General features: G+C 50.2%; 1 protein-coding gene across 3 annotated transcripts in view; it reads left to right on the top strand.

Annotated features, from left to right (window-relative positions):
- The window catches only part of wdr55 (WD repeat domain 55), a 29,835-nt gene extending 15,466 nt beyond the window's left edge, over positions 1-14,369 (top strand). For all 3 annotated transcript variants that reach the window (XM_048560149.2, XM_048560147.2, XM_048560148.2), the window contains exons 4-9: positions 48-148; positions 547-634; positions 1,127-1,306; positions 4,836-4,935; positions 6,704-6,873; positions 13,083-14,369. In XM_048560149.2, the coding sequence (XP_048416106.1) occupies positions 48-148; positions 547-634; positions 1,127-1,306; positions 4,836-4,935; positions 6,704-6,873; positions 13,083-13,383 (940 nt within the window). In that variant the 3' untranslated portion in view covers positions 13,384-14,369. The remainder of the gene's footprint in view (positions 1-47; positions 149-546; positions 635-1,126; positions 1,307-4,835; positions 4,936-6,703; positions 6,874-13,082) is intronic.
- The last annotated feature ends 3,580 nt before the right edge of the window (positions 14,370-17,949 follow it).

The following is a 17,949-nucleotide window of genomic DNA, read 5'->3' as shown; positions in this document are numbered from 1 at the left end:
AAAGAAATGAGAAGGAAAATGAACTTTGCACTAAATTTAATTTGCAGAATCTCCTATTCATGTGAAGAATCTGGAAATGAGGAACTATGGTCATCAGGACACCACTTGAAATCCTGTCGCCAGCTGGAATTTACCCAGAATGGGCATGGTGAGCACTCCCATCAACGTCCCATCAGCAAAACAGGGCAATTAGGCTGACTGAATGTTTCACTCATATATCAGCAAGGCCTCCAGCAGCACTGTGATATTCTCACCCTTCATTGATGTTGCCTGAGCCCCTCGCACCTGTGGTAGCGCTGCCCGTGTTGAAATGTGAATATTTTGCTGTTTAATGTCTGAATGAATTTACAAATTGGAATTTTGCTGATCTCTTGATAATTTAATATTAATTATACTATGTATTTTACAAAATTAATGTTTACATTATTAATTTTTCTGTTATTAAAATTGAGAACGTTGGAATCCCTCAATGTGCCAGTTGGTACAAACAGCTAGAGGCATCTTGCATTATAATATTGTCAGAATTCACCATTTTTCCTCTTCCAGAGCTCTTCACAGTTTCCAAAGATAAATCAATTCACATTCTTGATGTTGAAAGAGGCAAATTGGTTACAAAGATTCCAAAAGCTCACAGGTATGTGATGTGGCTGATGAACAGCCTGGAGAAAGCAAACAACAGTAGGGGTGTTATTGTTTGGGGGCATTGGGTCACCTGTGAGCAGTGGGTGAAGGATGAGAATCAGAGGGAGGGTTGTTGAATGTGGGATTGAAAATAAGATCAGGAAACCTGTCTACATCTAATGATGCTTTTCCTCAAATCCCATCCTTGAGTTTCATTTCATTCTCTTGTAGTTGGCTGTTTCTCAGTCTGTTTAGTCTATCTCTTTCTCAGTTCTAAAGTTTATATTGTTAATCACCAGGTTATTATCACCTTGTATTAGGAACTGAGAGAATAAATTCAAATCCTCTTTCTCCTCTTAACTAAACTGTAACCTCAACTCACTCCTCTTGTCTGTCCCGTGTCCTCTGCTCCCTCCCCCCACCCACCCCCAACTGGCCCTGGCTGACAAGACGTCACTGTAACTGAATTTTTGACTCTGCCTCTGTTGATCTTTTTCTCCTGTAGTGCTGCCATTAATAGCTTGAAGCTGATTGATGAAAACCTCTTTGCCACGGGTGATGACAATGGTTTGTTGAAAGTGTGGGACTTACGGAAGGGAACCTCATTTATGGAGATGAAAAACCATGACGACTACATCAGTGACATCACAATCGACCAGAACAAGAAGATCCTGCTCACGACCAGGTACAGGAATTCCTCAGGCTGGAGAACATGAGGGCAGTGCACTTCACTATAGTTCAGTACCAGTCTCTTCTCTGTCAGCACATCTCATTTTGGATGCTCAAACACACTATCGTGCCTGATTCTCAGTGCAATTTCCTCATTGCTGTACTATCATATTTGGAGGTGAAATGTTAAATAAGAGCTTATGGATGTGAAAGATCCCCTATGGAAGAGGAGCTTAAAGCTTTCCTGGAACAACTCATTATCCGTGATAAACATTAAAAGGGATCGGATCTTGATCATTGCTATGCCATTTCCGTCTCTTCGAACATAATACCACTAAACACTGTCAGCTTTCTGTGGAGCCTATACTTTATGTGACGCCCTGGTCCACTCAATCAATCTCAATCCTTTCCATGCACTCTCACAAGGTGCTACATTTGCACATTTTACCTCTTCACTGTCTAAAGCCACAAATCCTCTTTTCTGCGATAACAAAGTGTGGAGCTGGATGAACACAGCAGACGAAGCAGCATCTTAGGAGCACAAAAGCTGACATTTCGGGCCTAGACCCTTCATCAGAAAAGGGGGATGGAGAGAGGGTTCTGAAATAAATAGGGAGAGAGGGGGAGGGTGATCAAAGATGGATAGAGGAGAAGATAGGTGGAGAGGAGACGGACAAGTTGAAGGGGTGGGGATGGAGCCAGTAGAGGTGAATGGAGGTAGGGAGGGGATAGGTCAGCCCAGGGAGGACGGACAGGTCAAGGGGCCGGGATGGGGTTAGAAGGTAGGAAATGGAGGTGCGGCTTGAGGTGGGAGGAGGGGATAGGTGAGAGGAAGAACAGGTTAGGGAGGCGGGGATGAGCTGGGCTGGTTTTGGAATTGCAATGGGGGGAGGGGAAATTTACCTGTCCGTCCTCCCTGGACTGATCTATCCCCTCCCTACCTCCCCACCTACACTCGCCTCTACAGGCTCCATCTCCGCCCCTTTAACTTGTCTGTCTCCTCTCCACCTATCTTCGCATCTATCCATCTTTGGTCAGTCTCCTCCTGTCTCCTTATTTATTTCAGAACCCTCTCCCCATCCCCTTTTTCTGATGAAGGGTCTAGGCCCAAAACATCAGCTTTTGTGCTCCTAAGATGCTGCTTTGCCTGTTGAGTTCATCCAGCTCCACACTTTGTTATCTTGGATTCTCCAGCATCTGCAGTTCCCATTATCTCTGATTCAACCCTCTTTTCTATGTTTTATTCGTGCTGCTTTCAATTTAGCCTACAGTATTCACTGTTCACGATGCAGTCTCTTGTACTATGGCGAGACTAAACACAGCCTTGGGGATGACTTTGAAGGATACCACTATTATGTCTGCAGACCTGATCATGACCTCCTTGTCTCTTGCCATGTTACTCTAATGCTCACTTTTCTGCCCTACACCTGCTGCAATGTAAGCTGAAGGAACAGCGTCTTATTTCTATTTAGGCACAGTATAACTTTCACGACTCAACATTGAGTTCAACAACTTCAGAACATGAAGATTGTCCTCCATATTGATTCCCCTGCTGATGCCGCCATCACCACCCAACCGACAGTGTCGATATCTTGTCTGTCTTGGTTTAGCTTTCAGGCAGAGCTTGTCTTTATTTAATCCAATCTCCATTTTGCAAAAACAGAAAGCCCATCACTTTTCCACCTCTCTCCAGTTCCAAAGAAGAGTTTTTTGGGACTTGAAATATTAACTCTATTTTTCTGTTTCTCCAGATGCTACTGGACCTGCTGAGTTTCCTCTGTTTGTTTCCAAGCTTGTTTTGGGCTTAGGTTCTCTGTAGCCCGTTAGATATCAGTTTGACTTCTGTATCAAAGCCACGTGAATGCTGCAGTTTACTGGACCATTCAAAGCAGTAGTGAGGCTGTAGTTTAACTTTTCAGTGGGATGTGAGATTTGCTTGCAAGGCCAGCATTTATTACCGGTCCTGAATTGCCCTGAAGAAGCTGTCTCCTGTTCCCTGTTGGTTACATTTCGCACTTGAAGTTGTTGCATTGTTACTTTATGAACTTTAGGTGATTGAGATTCTTTCTGGGGCTTTGTGCCCCATGGTGATCGGTCAGATTGCTGACTACAACCATATAGACCTAATTCTGATCAATCAACTGCTCCATTCTCTGAACTGAACATACTTCCCTGTGCAGCTGCTAAGGCAATCTATCTGAAACATTCTGGTGAAGGGTCCTTGGGCTCGAAACATTGGGCTTTGCCTCCACAGGTGCTGCCGGACCTGCTTAGTTTCTCCAATTTTGGCTTTGCTTCAGATTTCCAGCATCCACAGTTCTTCTTTTTATTTTGTTTTATTTTATTACATAAAATGTTAAATATCTACTTCTTGTATAGTTTGCACAAGATTCTTTCCCAACTTTATAACCTTCCTCTGACAGCTCTATACTCCTCTCTTTCTGGTCCCATTATAAATGCTTGAGCTTTTCTGGAATAAACTCTGTATACCCCTGTGCTGTTCCTTAAAACCTACCTTGTGAACCAAAACCTGCCCTAACATCTAATGGCTCAGCGTCATCTTATATCTGATGTGCTATGAAAATTTCTTGGGATGTTTTACTGCCTGCAAGCAACTGCCAGCAGTCACTATTAGCATTGCCCATTCTACCCATAATTCTCATTCACGGTTATAGTTTGCTTTCACACAAAACCTAGGAAAATAAATACGTCTTCCAGTTCCACATGTCACATTGCTGTTTGTGGGATCTTCTGCTGCCTATGTGTTTGCTGTAATAATCTGCTGAGTGAAGGCACTACAGTTAACAAGGGGGAGGAGGACACAGTTATTTAACACTTACAGGTCACTATCGCTCAAATCCACTTGCATCCTCTATAAGAGAGGATCAGCCAGAGACTTTCCTGCAAGTAAACACTAATTGTTTTCACTCGAAAGATGGAGGCTGAGGGGTGACCTGATACATATCTATCAAATTATGCAAGGCATCGATAGGGTGAATAGTCAGAGGCCTTTTCCCAGGTTTGAAAGTTTAAATCCAAGCGGGCAACTCCAAGCTCAGAGGGGAGAATTGTGAGGAAAATGTTTCACAGAGAGAATGGTGAGTGCCTGGAACACACTGCCAGTGGAGGTGGTGGAAGCAGGTACGTTAGCAAGACATATTTTGATGGATATGTGGAGGGAGGGAAACAGAGGGATAGAAACTACACATGAGCGATAAGTGGGGGGCCTAATTTAGGATTGGGAATCAGCGCAGGTTTGGTGTTCCTTTGCTGTATTGAATTGCGTTGTAATTCTTCTGGTACTTTTGACTCTCCTTCAAGGTTCAATTAGGCCAAGTGAAGGTGGAGGTTTACAAATTTCTGAGCTGTTGTTGGGGCTGACTGACTGCTCACTCACTCCCAGCCACCATGCAAACCTGACAGGAGGGTAGGCTATGGACTGTTTTGTAGTTCATGTTCATCTCTCTCCCCTTTATTTTTTGCCTCCCCAACCCCTCTCCCTATTTCTGTGTTTGGAATGTTGTTCCACCTCTCTGTCTTTGCAGTGGTGATGGTACGATGTGTGTTTTTAACATCAAGAGGCGTCGTTTTGACCTGCAGTCAGAATTTCAGGATGGTGACCTCACATCATTGGCTATAATGAAGGTAAGTCCTTTCAGAGTTGAAACTTATTCAGCACAGGGCAGCAGGTATTCAAAATCTCACCTTGAGGGAAGAGAGCACTTCTCCCTCTGCAAGTAATGGCCACCTAGATCAGTACTCTAGGATTAGGACTAGCATCATCTAATGGCAATCTACAGGAGTCAGAAAAAAAATTAAGGGGCTTGAGTGACTCAGACCAGGGATGGAAGAACATCAGTGACCACTGGGGTTTATATCATGTTGATCATGCTCTTTTTTTCCTGGTACCTGCCCTACAGATCAACATATTTATTCAATAAACACAGAAAAAAGTGCTGGAGAAACTCAACAGGTCTGGCAATATTTGTGGAGACAGGAACAGTTAATGTCCAGTGTATGCCAATAATTCTTGCACTTCTATATTTGTTTAAAGGCAAGGGTGGCACGATGGCTCAGTGATTAGCACTGCTGCCTGCAGCGCCAGGGACCCAGGTTCAGTTCCAGCCTTGGATGACTGTGTGTGGAGTTTGCACATTCTCGCCGTGTCTGCGTGGGTCTCCTCCGGGTGCTCCGGTTTCCTCCCACAGTCCAAGGAGGTGCAGGTTAGGTGGATTGGCCATGCTAAATAGCCCATAGTGTCTAGGGATGCCTAGGTTAGGTGGATTAGCCGTGGGAAATGCAGGGTCACAGGGATACAGTAGGAGGGTGAGTCAGGTGCATGCTGTTCGGAGAGTCAGCGTGAACTTGTTGGGCCAAATGGCCTGTTTCCACACTTAGGAATTCTATCATTCTAAGTGTAAGGTGCTGTGTTCCAGATTTGATTCGATTAGTTCACCACAAGACTTTATTCAAAACACATTTTATGCTACAACATCAATAAAATACAAAAACAGCATAACTTTATTGAAATACTTAACTAGATAATGTATTATTTAACCACTAATCCCCAATTGTTCCAATATAGGCAGCATCCCATAAACACGCCCTTTCACAAAAACGCAGTTCAGCAAAACAGTTATGGTTCTCGTACGCTGTCTCTGGTCAAGAATAAAGAAACAGTCTGCCCCTTTTAGTTTTTAAGAGGAAGCCTCATTATTTAAGACCACTTCAGTGGCTGGAAACTCGAGCGTTTCGCTCAGCAGCTAGCAGAAATCTTCTAACTGAATGCAAAACTAAAAACTTTCCTGGGTCTGTGTGAGCCCTGAGGCCGCCCACACATGATCTTTAGTCTCAATTTAAAAAACCACCCAGGGAGAACTCAAAAGCTGTTTACCAACTGCCTGCCGGAAGGAGACATTCCAATACCACTGTGGCAGACCCCTCTGCAAGAGAAATAGCACAGAACACATCTCTGTTAAAGGCACAGTACCATGACACTCTGTTTTTGTTCCACGCATACAGCCAGACCTGCTGAGTTTCTCAAGCCTTCTGTGTTTGCTTCAGATTTCCAGCATCCGCAGTCTGTTGCTTTTTATTTATCAAATTTTAAAATGTCTATGACATATCATTTGGCAATTCTGAATTTCAACTCTTGATCTTTGAATTGCCAGTTGAGCAGCTGAAGCCAGTAGCTCCTGTACCTGGGGTCGTTGCATGGACCGGGTTCTGAAGATGAACTGATGTTGTAAAGTCCATCAGGTGGACTCTAACGGACTGAGACATCTTTATTTGACTTTGGTGAAAAGTTCACAAGCAGTTTATTATGGTCACAGACCTTGCCAGCACCCTGTTCGTTCTCATTCAGTGCTATTATTTCAAATGTTTTTTTACTGCTGACCCTCTTTCTGATTAGAGAGGCAGAAAGGTGGCCTGCAGTTCAACTGAGGGAATGATCTACCTCTTCAACTGGGATGGGTTTGGAGCCACCAGTGATCGATTCTTGGTGCCAGGAGAATCTATTGACTGTATTGTTCCCATCAGTGACACCATTCTCTGCACAGCCTCAATGGATGGAGTCATCAGGTGAGTGTGCATGGCTTGGAAATGTTTCAGTCACGGCGCACAGGAAGAACCCTACCTGCCTTCCCCATCCACCTGGCATTTCCCCCAAACCCCTAGCATTCCACCCCACACCCTGGCATTTCCAGACCCTGCATCAGCATTAACTCCTGCCCATGGCCTCCACCTCACTCCCAGGTCTCCAGCCTCCCACACCCACCCTGTATATGCACCGCGCCCACCCACCCACCCACCCAGCGTATGCTCTGGTTTCCTCCAAAGATGTGCAGGATAAGTGGATTGGTGGAGAGATAGACTATAAGACCATAAGACATAGGAGCAGAAATTAGGCAATTCATCCCATCGAGTCAGCTCTGCCATTCAAGCATGGCTGATATGTTTCTCAACCCCATTCTCCCGCTTTCTCCTCGTAACCATTGATTCCTTTGACAATTCAGAACCTATCTATCTCCATATTAAACATACTCAATTACCTGGCCTCCTCAGTATTCTGTGGCAGCGAATGTCATAGATTCACCACTGTCTGGCTGAAGAAGTTTTTCCACATCTCTGTTCTGAAGGGTATTCCCTTTGCCCTCACATCCTGGTCTTTCCTGTTGATAGAAACACTTGCCCAACGTCCACTCTATCCAGACCTTTCAGTAATCTGAAAGTTTCAATTAGATCCCCTGTCATCTCTCTAAACTCCATCAAATATAGACCCAGAGTCCTCGAATGTTCCTCATACATTAAGCTTTTCATTGCTGGGCACCACTCTTGTGAACCTGCTCCAGGGCCAGAACATGGTTACTAAAATATGGGGCCAAAAACTGCATCATACTCCAAATATGAATTGACCAGAGCCTTAGAGCCTCTGAAGTACATCCCTGTTTTTATAGAACAGTACAGGCCCTTCGGCCCACAATGTTGTGCCGATCTTTTACCTAAACCTAAGGTCTATCTAACCTCCACCCCTACCTTATACTGTCATCCATATGCATGTATAATTGCCATTTAAATGCCCCTAATGAGGCCGACTCCACTACCCTTTCGGGCAATGCATTCCACAACTTGACCACTCTCTCAGTAAAGAACCTACATCTGACGTCTCTCCTGTACCTACCTCCACTCACTTTAAAACTATGCCCCCTCGTAATAACTACCTCCACCAGGAAAAAAGTCTCTGGCTGTCCACTCAAGTCCTCTCAAAATAAATGCTAAAGTTGCATTTGCCTTCCTAACTACTGACTCAACCTGCAAGTTTACCTTGACAGAATTCTGGACTGGAACTCCCAAGTCTCTCTGCACTTCCAGACTTTTCTCCCCATTTAGAAAATAGTCCATGTTTCTATTCTGACCAAAGTTTTTTTTTCTTCCATTATTCATTCATGGGATGAGTGTGTTGCTGGCAAGGCATCGTTTGTTGCCCAGCCCTGACCAGAGGGCAGTTAATAGTCAACCACGTTGTGTGGGTCTGGAGTCACATAGAGGGCAGACCAGTTAAAGATGGTAGTTTCTTTCCCTAAAGGACATGAGTGAACCAGATGGGTTTTTCCGACAATCGACAATGGATTTACAGTCATCACTGGACTCCAGATTAAATTCCAGGTATTTAGTGAATTCACATTCCACCATCTGCCATGGCGGGATTCAACCCTGGGTCCCCAGAGCATTTTTCTGAGTCTTTGGATTAACAGTCCAATGTTAATACCACTAGGCCTTTGCCTCCCTCTGTGTGCATGACCTCACACTTTCCCATGTTGTACTCCATCTGCCAGTTCTTTGCCCACTCTCCTAAACTGTCCAAATCCTTCTGTAGCCTCACCAAATCCTCAATACGACCTGTACCTCCACATATCTCTGTATTGTCTGCAAACTTGGCCAGAATGCCCTCAGTTCCTTCATCTAGATCACTAATGCATAAAATGAAAAGTTACTCTGTGTGAGGGAGGGAGGGCGAAATCCCGTCGCTGTGAGAGAGTGGGAGGGAGGGCGAGATCCTGTCGCAGTGTGTGGGAGGGAGAGAGGATGAGATCCTGTCGCTGTGTGTGAGCGGGAGGGAGGGCGAGATCCTGTCGCTGTGTGTGTGAGAGTGAGGAAGGGCAAGACCCCGTCGCTGTGTGTGTGGAAGGGAGGACGAGACCCCGTCGCTGTGCGTGTGAGTGAGGGAGGGAGGGTGGGTTCGGGGCCCCGTCGCTGTGTGTGTGAGGGAGGGAGGGTTCGGGACCCCGTCGCTGTGTGTGTGAGGGAGGGAGGGTTCGGGACCCCGTCGCTGTGTGAGTGAGGGAGGGAGGGCGAGACACCCCGCCCCTGTGTGAGAGGGAGGGACGGCGAGACCCCGTCGCTGTGTGTGTGGGAGGGAGGGATCGGGACCCCGTCGTTGTGTGTTAGGGAGGGAGGGTGGGCGAGACCTCGTCGCTGTGTGGGAGGGAGGGTGGGCGAGACCTCGTCGCTGTGTTTATGGGAGGGAGGGCGGGCGAGACCCCATGGCTGTGTGTGAGGAAGAGAGGGAGAGACTCCCCCGTCCCTGTGTGAGAGGGAGGGAGGGCGAGACCCCGTCCCTGTGTGGGAGGGAGGGAGGGCGGGCGAGACCCGTCGCTCTGTGTGGGGGAGGGAGGGTGAGACCGCGTCGCTGTGTGTGTGAGGGAGGGATCGGGACCCCGTCGCTGTGTATTAGGGAGAGGGGAGGGCGAGACCCTGTCGCTGTGTGTATGGGAGGGAGGGCGAGACCTCATCGCTGTGTGTGAGGGAGGGAGGGAGAGACGACCCCCCCCTGTCCCTGTGTGAGTGCGAGGGAGGGCGAGACCCCGTCGCTGTTTATGGGGGAGGGACGGAGAGACCGCCCCGTCCCTGTGTGAGAGGGAGGGAGGGCGAGACCCCGTTGCTGTGTGTGTGAGAGGGAGGGAGGGACAGCGAGACCCTGTCGCTGTGTGTGTGAGAGGGAGGGACCGGGACTCCATCGCTGTGTGTTAGGGAGGGAGCGAGGGCGAGACCCCCCCGTCCCTGTGTGAGAGGGAGGGAGGGAGAGACACCCCCCGTCCCTGTGTGAGAGGGAGGGAGGGCGAGAGCGAGACCCCGTCGCTGTTTGAGAGGGTGGTGGGGGGGAGGCGTGACCCGTCGCTGTGTGTGAGGGAGGGAGGGAGGGCAAGACCCCATCGCTGTTTGAGAGGGTGGTGGTGGGGGAGGCGTGACCCGTCGCTGTGTGAGAGGGAGGGAGGGCAAGACCCCATCGCTGTGTTTGTGAGAGGGAGGGAGGGCGAGACCCCATTGCTGTGTGAGAGGGCGGGAGGGCGAGACCCCATCGTTGTGTGTGGGGGAGGGAGGGACGGCGAGACCCCGTGGCTGTGTGTGAGAGATTGAGGGAGGGCAAGACCCCGTCGCTGTGAGTGTGAGAGGGATTGAGAGCGAGACCCCGTCGCTGTGTGTGTAAGAGGGAGGGCGGGCGGGCGAGACCCCATCGCTGTGTATGGGGGAGGGAGGGAGGGCGAGACCCCGTTGCTGTGTATGTGAGAGGGAGGGAGGGCGAGACCCCATTGCTGTGTGAGAGGGAGGGAGGGAGGGCGAGACCCCATTGCTGTGTGAGAGGGAGGGAGGGCGAGACCCCATTGTTGTGTGTGGGGGAGTGAGGGAGGGAGGGCGAGACCCCGTGGCTGTGTGTGAGAGGGAGGGCGAGACCCCGTCGCTGTGTGTGAGAGATTGAGGGAGGGCGAGACCCCGTCGCTGTGAGTGAGGGAGGGCGAGACCCCGTCGCTGTGAGTGAGGGAGGGCGAGACCCCGTCGCTGTGAGTGAGGGAGGGCGAGACCCCGTCGCTGTGAGTGAGGGAGGGCGAGACCCCGTCGCTGTGAGTGAGGGAGGGCGAGACCCCGTCGCTGTGAGTGAGGGAGGGCGAGACCCCGTCGCTGTGAGTGAGGGAGGGCGAGACCCCGTCGCTGTGAGTGAGGGAGGGCGAGACCCCGTCGCTGTGAGTGAGGGAGGGCGAGACCCCGTCGCTGTGAGTGAGGGAGGGCGAGACCCCGTCGCTGTGAGTGAGGGAGGGCGAGACCCCGTCGCTGTGAGTGAGGGAGGGCGAGACCCCGTCGCTGTGAGTGAGGGAGGGCGTGACCCCGTCGCTGTGTGAGAGGGAGGGAGGGCGAGACCCCGTCGCTGTGTGTGTGGGAGGAAGGGACCGGGACTCCATCGCTGTGTGTTAGGGAGGGAATGAGGGCGAGACCCCCCCCGTCCCTGTGTGAGAGGGAGGGAGGGCGAGACCCCGTCCCTGTGTGAGAGGAATGGAGGGCGAGACCCCGTCGCTGTGTGTGAGGGAGGGAGGATGGGAGGGCGAGACCCTGTCGCATGTGAGAGGGAGAGAGGAAGGGAGAGCGAGACCCCGTCGCTGTGTGAGAGGGAGAGAGGAAGGGAGAGCGAGACCCCGTCGCTGTGTGTGAGGGAGACAGGAAGGGAGAGCGAGACCCCGTCGCTGTGTGTGTGAGAGGGAGGGAGGGCGAGATCCCGTCGCTGTGTGTGTGAGAGGGAGGGAGGGCGAGATCCCGTCGCTGTGTTTGTGAGAGGGAGGGAGGGCGAGATCCCGTCGCTGTGTGTGAGAGAGGGAGGGAGGGCGAGATCCCGTCGCTGTGTGTGTGAGAGGAATGGAGGGCGAGATCCCGTCGCTGTGTGTGTGAGGAAGGGCGAGACCCCGTCGCTGTGTGTGAGGGAGGGAGGAAGGGCGAGACCCTGTCACTGTGTGTGAGGGAGGGAGGGCAAGATCCTGTCGTTGTTTGTGTGAGAGTGAGGGAGGGCGAGACCCGTCACTGTGTGAGAGGGAGGGAGGAAGGGAGAGCAAGACCCCGTCGCTGTGTTTGTGAGAGGGAGGGCGAGATCCCGTCGCTGTGTGTGAGGGAGGGCGAGACCCCGTCGCTGTGAGTGAGGGAGGGCGAGACCCCGTCGCTGTGAGTGAGGGAGGGCGAGACCCCGTCGCTGTGAGTGAGGGAGGGCGAGACCCCGTCGCTGTGAGTGAGGGAGGGCGAGACCCCGTCGCTGTGAGTGAGGGAGGGCGAGACCCCGTCGCTGTGAGTGAGGGAGGGCGAGACCCCGTCGCTGTGAGTGAGGGAGGGCGAGACCCCGTCGCTGTGAGTGAGGGAGGGCGAGACCCCGTCGCTGTGAGTGAGGGAGGGCGAGACCCCGTCGCTGTGAGTGAGGGAGGGCGTGACCCCGTCGCTGTGTGAGAGGGAGGGAGGGCGAGACCCCGTCGCTGTGTGTGTGGGAGGAAGGGACCGGGACTCCATCGCTGTGTGTTAGGGAGGGAATGAGGGCGAGACCCCCCCCGTCCCTGTGTGAGAGGGAGGGAGGGCGAGACCCCGTCCCTGTGTGAGAGGAATGGAGGGCGAGACCCCGTCGCTGTGTGTGAGGGAGGGAGGATGGGAGGGCGAGACCCCGTCGCTGTGTGAGAGGGAGAGAGGAAGGGAGAGCGAGACCCCGTCGCTGTGTGTGAGGGAGACAGGAAGGGAGAGCGAGATCCCGTCGCTGTGTGTGTGAGAGGGAGGGAGGGCGAGATCCCGTCGCTGTGTGTGTGAGAGGGAGGGAGGGCGAGATCCCGTCGCTGTGTGTGACAGAGGGAGGGAGGGCGAGATCCCGTCGCTGTGTGTGTGAGAGGAATGGAGGGCGAGATCCCGTCGCTGTGTGTGTGAGGAAGGGCGAGACCCCGTCGCTGTGTGTGTGAGAGTGAGGAAGGGCGAGACCCCGTCACTGTGTGTGAGGGAGGGAGGGCAAGATCCTGTCGTTGTTTGTGTGAGAGTGAGGGAGGGCGAGACCCGTCACTGTGTGAGAGGGAGGGAGGAAGGGAGAGCAAGACCCCGTCGCTGTGTTTGTGAGAGGGAGGGCGAGATCCCGTCGCTGTGTGTGAGGGAGGGAGGAAGGGAGGGCGAGACCCTGTCGCTGTGTAAGAGGGATGGAGGGTGAGACCCCGTCGCTGCGTGTGAGGGAGGGAGGGCGAGACCCCGTCGCTGCGTGTGAGGGAGGGAGGGCGAGACCCCGTCGCTGCGTGTGAGGGAGGGAGGATGAGACCCCGTCGCTGTGTGTGGGAGTGAGGGAGGGCGAGACACCCTTCACTGAGTGTAGTGTAGAGAGTTTGGAGAGAGAGAGAGAGAAACCCTGTCATTGTGAGAGAGTTGGCAGGGAGAGAGTATGAGACCCCACTGGAGAGACAGTCCCCCTTGCAGCATGGGAGACATCTAGTGACTATGTCCATCTCTTTCAGGGCTGTCAATATTTTACCTAACCGAGTGATTGGGAGCGTGGGGCAGCACATGCGAGAGCCCATTGAACAGATCGCCGTGTCCCGTGAGGGCCGATTCCTGGCCAGCTGTGCGCATGACCAGAAGTTGAAATTTTGGAATATTTCTGACTTGCGTAAGGTTGTCATTGATGACTACAGAAGAAGGAAGAAACATGGCAAGCTAGAATCTCTGAGCAGGAAGGCCTTTGGTTCCAGAAGTGACTTCTTTGCTGATCTTGTGGAAGGAGATGAGGAGAAAGAAAGTGACAGTGAGAGTGACTGAGTGTAGAAGTTCCCTTCCTCACTGGTCAGCATCAAGGCTCTCAGCCTTGCTTACTTTGGGGAAACAAGGTGTTCAGCGTCCCTTTAACCTGCACAGGTTTGGGCTCACGCCGAAACACATCTTCAAAAAAAATTCCGTATTTAAGTTCTATTTTCCCCCAACAGTTTTTGATGGGATGCCTCTCCGCTAGTGAGCAGGTGAACTGCATGAGGCTTCGCAGCTAACCCACCTGCCTCCCTATTCCTTAGTTACTAATCCTGGGGACCGGCCTATATTTCTCCTGTCATTCAAGTTGGCTTTGTAACGTGACCTCAAACTACACATCGGGCCAATTCAATATTCTTGTCCTCCTGGAAATCTCCCACCAGCCAGAGTGAGAAACATCAAATCTTTAGAATTTGGTTTGATTGTCACATATACTCAGCTACTGGACATGAGTACAGTGAAAAGTTTACAAAGTTGCCATTTCTGTTTGTACTCCATGTTCCCAGCCCACCTTTGTCTGTGGTCTTAGTCTATCCGAGCTCCCTGTCTGCCTGGGTCTAGCTTGAGGTGAGACAAAGCCCAATTGTCCAGCAGGTGGCAGTCTGAGCCCCTAAACGCAGACTGTCTTGTGATTGATAGTAGAACTGTGGATGGAGCGGATAGGGTGTGCAAGGACTCGTCACTCCTAGATTGAAAGCAGAACCTGATTACCAGCTTTTAAGTTCAAATGATTTAACGATTTGAAAAGCTGCTATTGTCAGGTGTGAGAAAGAGAGACTAGACCTACCTTTGCAAGGACACTGACAGACTGAACTCTCGAAGGCAGGAATGGCTGCTGGCTACAGTCTGCTCAATTTACTGCAAATTCAGAGTAATGATCAAGCTGTAATAATTTTCAGAAGCTTCCGTACTGTTTACCTGCAGCCTCAAGAAAGGATTGTATATACCAAGACTGTTTGTGCAGCAGTTTAGTATCGTAAATAAATTATTTTTTGAAATGTTGTAATGCAGGGAATGAGTCAGTTTCTGCAAAGCAAGCTCCCACAAACATTAATGTGAAAAATGATCAGATCATTTGTTTTGTTACGGTGGTTGAGGGGTGAATGTTCACCAGGACACCAAGGGAAGTCCCTAAGCTCTTTCCCAAAATAATGTGATGGGATTCTTCTTGTTTACCTGGGGGAGCAGGCAGGGTCTTGTCTTAATTTCTTGACTGAAAGAAAAAGGTTTGGGAGAAATTGGACCCAGAGAGTTGTTGGGAAGTAGAGCTCACAAATGCAGAAAGAAAGCTGAATAATCATGAGGGGGAGGAGGATAGATAGAGACATTTGATGCATGTTTCCGCTTCCATCACCCTTTCAGATAGAGTTTCCCCTGTCTGGATGAAGGCTGAATTTATAGGCATCACTAGATAGAACAATAAGCTGAATCTACAGGAACGAAGTATTGCTGTGTGCCGTCAAAAATGACCCTGTCTGTACACCAACAGGGTGGAAATGAATTCCAGTCTCTCTGGCACCGTAAGAGTTCCTGTCTCTCACATCCAGCTTGGAGGTGTGCCTTCAGAATATTGCTGAGGAAATTGTTTTCATTGCAGTTCAACCTGAACTTTGTAGATTTTCTGTGAAAAACATCTATTTACAAAACCTGAACGCTTGGAGTAGCTGTCGTAACTAGTGTCATTGTCACTGTTGTTAGTAATATTAGAATAGTTAGATGGTTTTTGACGGGCGCAGAATCAGTGGGTTGAAGAACCTTTTTCTGTGCTGTAGACCTCTCTGACTTTGAGCACTTCCCAGGAGGATACACAATGTCATTAGTTTTTGTAACATATTATTCTCATAACAGAAACGTAGCAGCTCTGGCAACAATGTTTCAAGTGCACTGACCCCTTTTTAAGAACTAAATTCCAGCATCTTTAGTTTCTCGTTTACACTAGTTCCTGTGTGTGGTGGCTGCTGTGCAGTGTTGGTTGTGTGGGGTCGTCATTGTATGTGATGGTGAGTTGGCGCATGTGCTGGTGTTGGGGCAGCGGTGAGCTGGTACGTGTGCTCGTGTTGGGGCAGCGGTGAGCTGGTACGTGCGCTGGTGTTGGGGCAGCGGTGAGTTGGCGCATGTGCTGGTGTTGGGGCAGCGGTGAGCTGGTACGTGTGCTCGTTGGGGCAACGGTGAGCTGGTACGTGCGCTGGTGTTGGGGCAGCGGTGAGCTGGCACGTGCGCTGGTGTTGGGGCAGCGGTGAGCTGGTACGTGCGCTGGTGTTGGGGCAGCGGTGAGCTGGCACGTGTGCTCGTGTTGGGGCAGCGGTGAGCTGGCACGTGCGCTGGTGTTGGGGCAGCGGTGAGCTGGCACGTGTGCTCGTGTTGGGGCAGCGGTGAGCTGGCACGTGCGCTGGTGTTGGGGCAGCGGTGAGCTGGTACGTGTGCTCGTGTTGGGGCAGCGGTGAGCTGGTACGTGCGCTGGTGTTGGGGCAGCGGTGAGCTGGTACGTGTGCTCGTGTTGGGGCAGCAGTGAGCTGGTACATGTGCTGGTGTTGGGGCAGCGGTGAGCTGGTACATGTGCTGGTGTTGGGGCAGCGGTGAGCTGGTACGTGCGCTCGTGTTGGGGCAGCGGTGAGCTGGTACGTGCGCTGGTGTTGGGGCAGCGGTGAGCTGGCACGTGTGCTCGTGTTGGGGCAGCGGTGAGCTGGTACGTGCGCTGGTGTTGGGGCAGCGGTGAGCTGGTACGTGCGCTGGTGTTGGGGCAGCGGTGAGCTGGCACGTGTGCTCGTGTTGGGGCAGCGGTGAGCTGGCACGTGTGCTCGTGTTGGGGCAGCGGTGAGCTGGCACGTGTGCTCGTGTTGGGGCAGCGGTGAGCTGGGGTGTGTTGTTGGAACCAGTTGAATGTATTTTCTACATTGTTCCTGCCCAATGGCATTGAGTTAGAGTGATGTCACTCGTACGTGAGTGGAGGCAGACTGATACGACCCAGAATTGCTGTCACGTGGAGGGACCAGGTTCACTCAGGCTGTTTGCACCATGCATTTAGCTCTGGACCACCATCGTGGCACACAACCTGTGGTAGGAGCACAGTCTGCTGCATGTAAGAATATTTCCTTATCTTGCCTCTAATTCTTCTGCTAGTTACCTCAATTTACCTATACTCCCTACTTTTTGATTTCTCTTGAACTTAATTCCATGGCCTGTCTGCTAAAAAGATAAATCTTCAGCTGAAGTCCTGTAACTAATGACTTCATAGAATAATATCACAGGAAACTTAACATTTCAAGAAAGACAATGTGGAGCATTTAATTTTTGGGAAAGAAAGGAATGGTGTTTAGTGCTGAGAGATCAGAATGATTCCCTCAATTTCCATATCAAAGTGTTTGTTAAGACTGTGGGAGAGAAAACATGCTCAAAATTGCTGTGGTGTGAAAACTCGAGTAATTTATCCCACTTACCACTTTAATATTAATGCAAATGACTCTGATTTCTGCACAATCTGATTTCTTCATCCTAACAACCAGAAATCAGCCTGTGACTTTCAGCTTCTTAAGTAATGTGATGGTCATTTAACTATTAAAATGAGAGTTGAGCATGTTAATGCTGTTTGGAGTATCTGGAAGGCAGTTGAGATTACTTCTGAAACTGTACCGTCTGATGTATTGATGCCCAGATTGTATTAACTTGTGTTCGTTTCCAAGCCTGTGCACTGCCTGGAGGAAAGTGGAAGTTATTTGAATGGTAACTTTTGAAAAGAATAGGGCTGAAAACGGGTGAGTACAGTACTTCATTTACCTGCTCTTTCAAAGAGTTAGAAGAAACACAATTGATCAAGTAGCACCTTTCCACGCTGAAAGATGGTATTTTTAGTATTTTCTCTCCTGTCATTGATTTTAAGTTCTGAAATCATTTTTTCCCTTTCTTGCGATGTTGGATTTATTGGTTAAGCCAGCATTTATTATCCAACATCAATCCCCTTTGAAGAGAGATAATTAAGGACTAGACTATGATCCACGCTTTGCAAGTTATGGGCTTTATTGCTATGTTTTACTGCAAATGGGGAGCATAATATTTCTAAGTTGCCGCAGACATTAATGTGATCAAACCTCGGATTAAACCAGAGCTAGCAAACTTACTTCGATCAGAGATAGCAAGAACTACAACCTCTGGAGTCAGAGCTAACAAAGAATGGAGCTTAAGGAACACAGCAGGCCAGGCAGCATCAGAGGAGTAGGAAAGCTGATGTTTTGGGTCGAGACCCTTCACAGCATCAAGGTTGCTTTACTTTCATTTTAAAAACATCAAGGAAACTTTACTAACCCATGCTGTTCCTGTGCAGGGAGCATTTGATGGAGACAGTGTTGAGGCAACTTTTCTTTCAGTTTAAAAGAGGTGAGGTAGCTTTACTTTCCATTTACTTTTAGAACATTTAAAACAGTAGAGAGTATCTATCCCTGTTCTGTCCTTGCCCTGGGAAAGTGGATGGGGACAGTTTAGAAGGGATCTTACTATTTCTAACCCTGTGCTGTACCTGCTTTGGGAAAGCTTGACAAGTATAGCGTACAGGTAGGGAGGGGGAAGGGAGCTCAGAAATAGAGAGGG

This window comes from Stegostoma tigrinum, chromosome 30, assembly GCF_030684315.1.
Source record: "Stegostoma tigrinum isolate sSteTig4 chromosome 30, sSteTig4.hap1, whole genome shotgun sequence".
Taxonomy (NCBI): Eukaryota; Metazoa; Chordata; class Chondrichthyes; order Orectolobiformes; family Stegostomatidae; genus Stegostoma; species Stegostoma tigrinum.
This window is presented reverse-complemented; position numbering and strand designations above follow the sequence as displayed.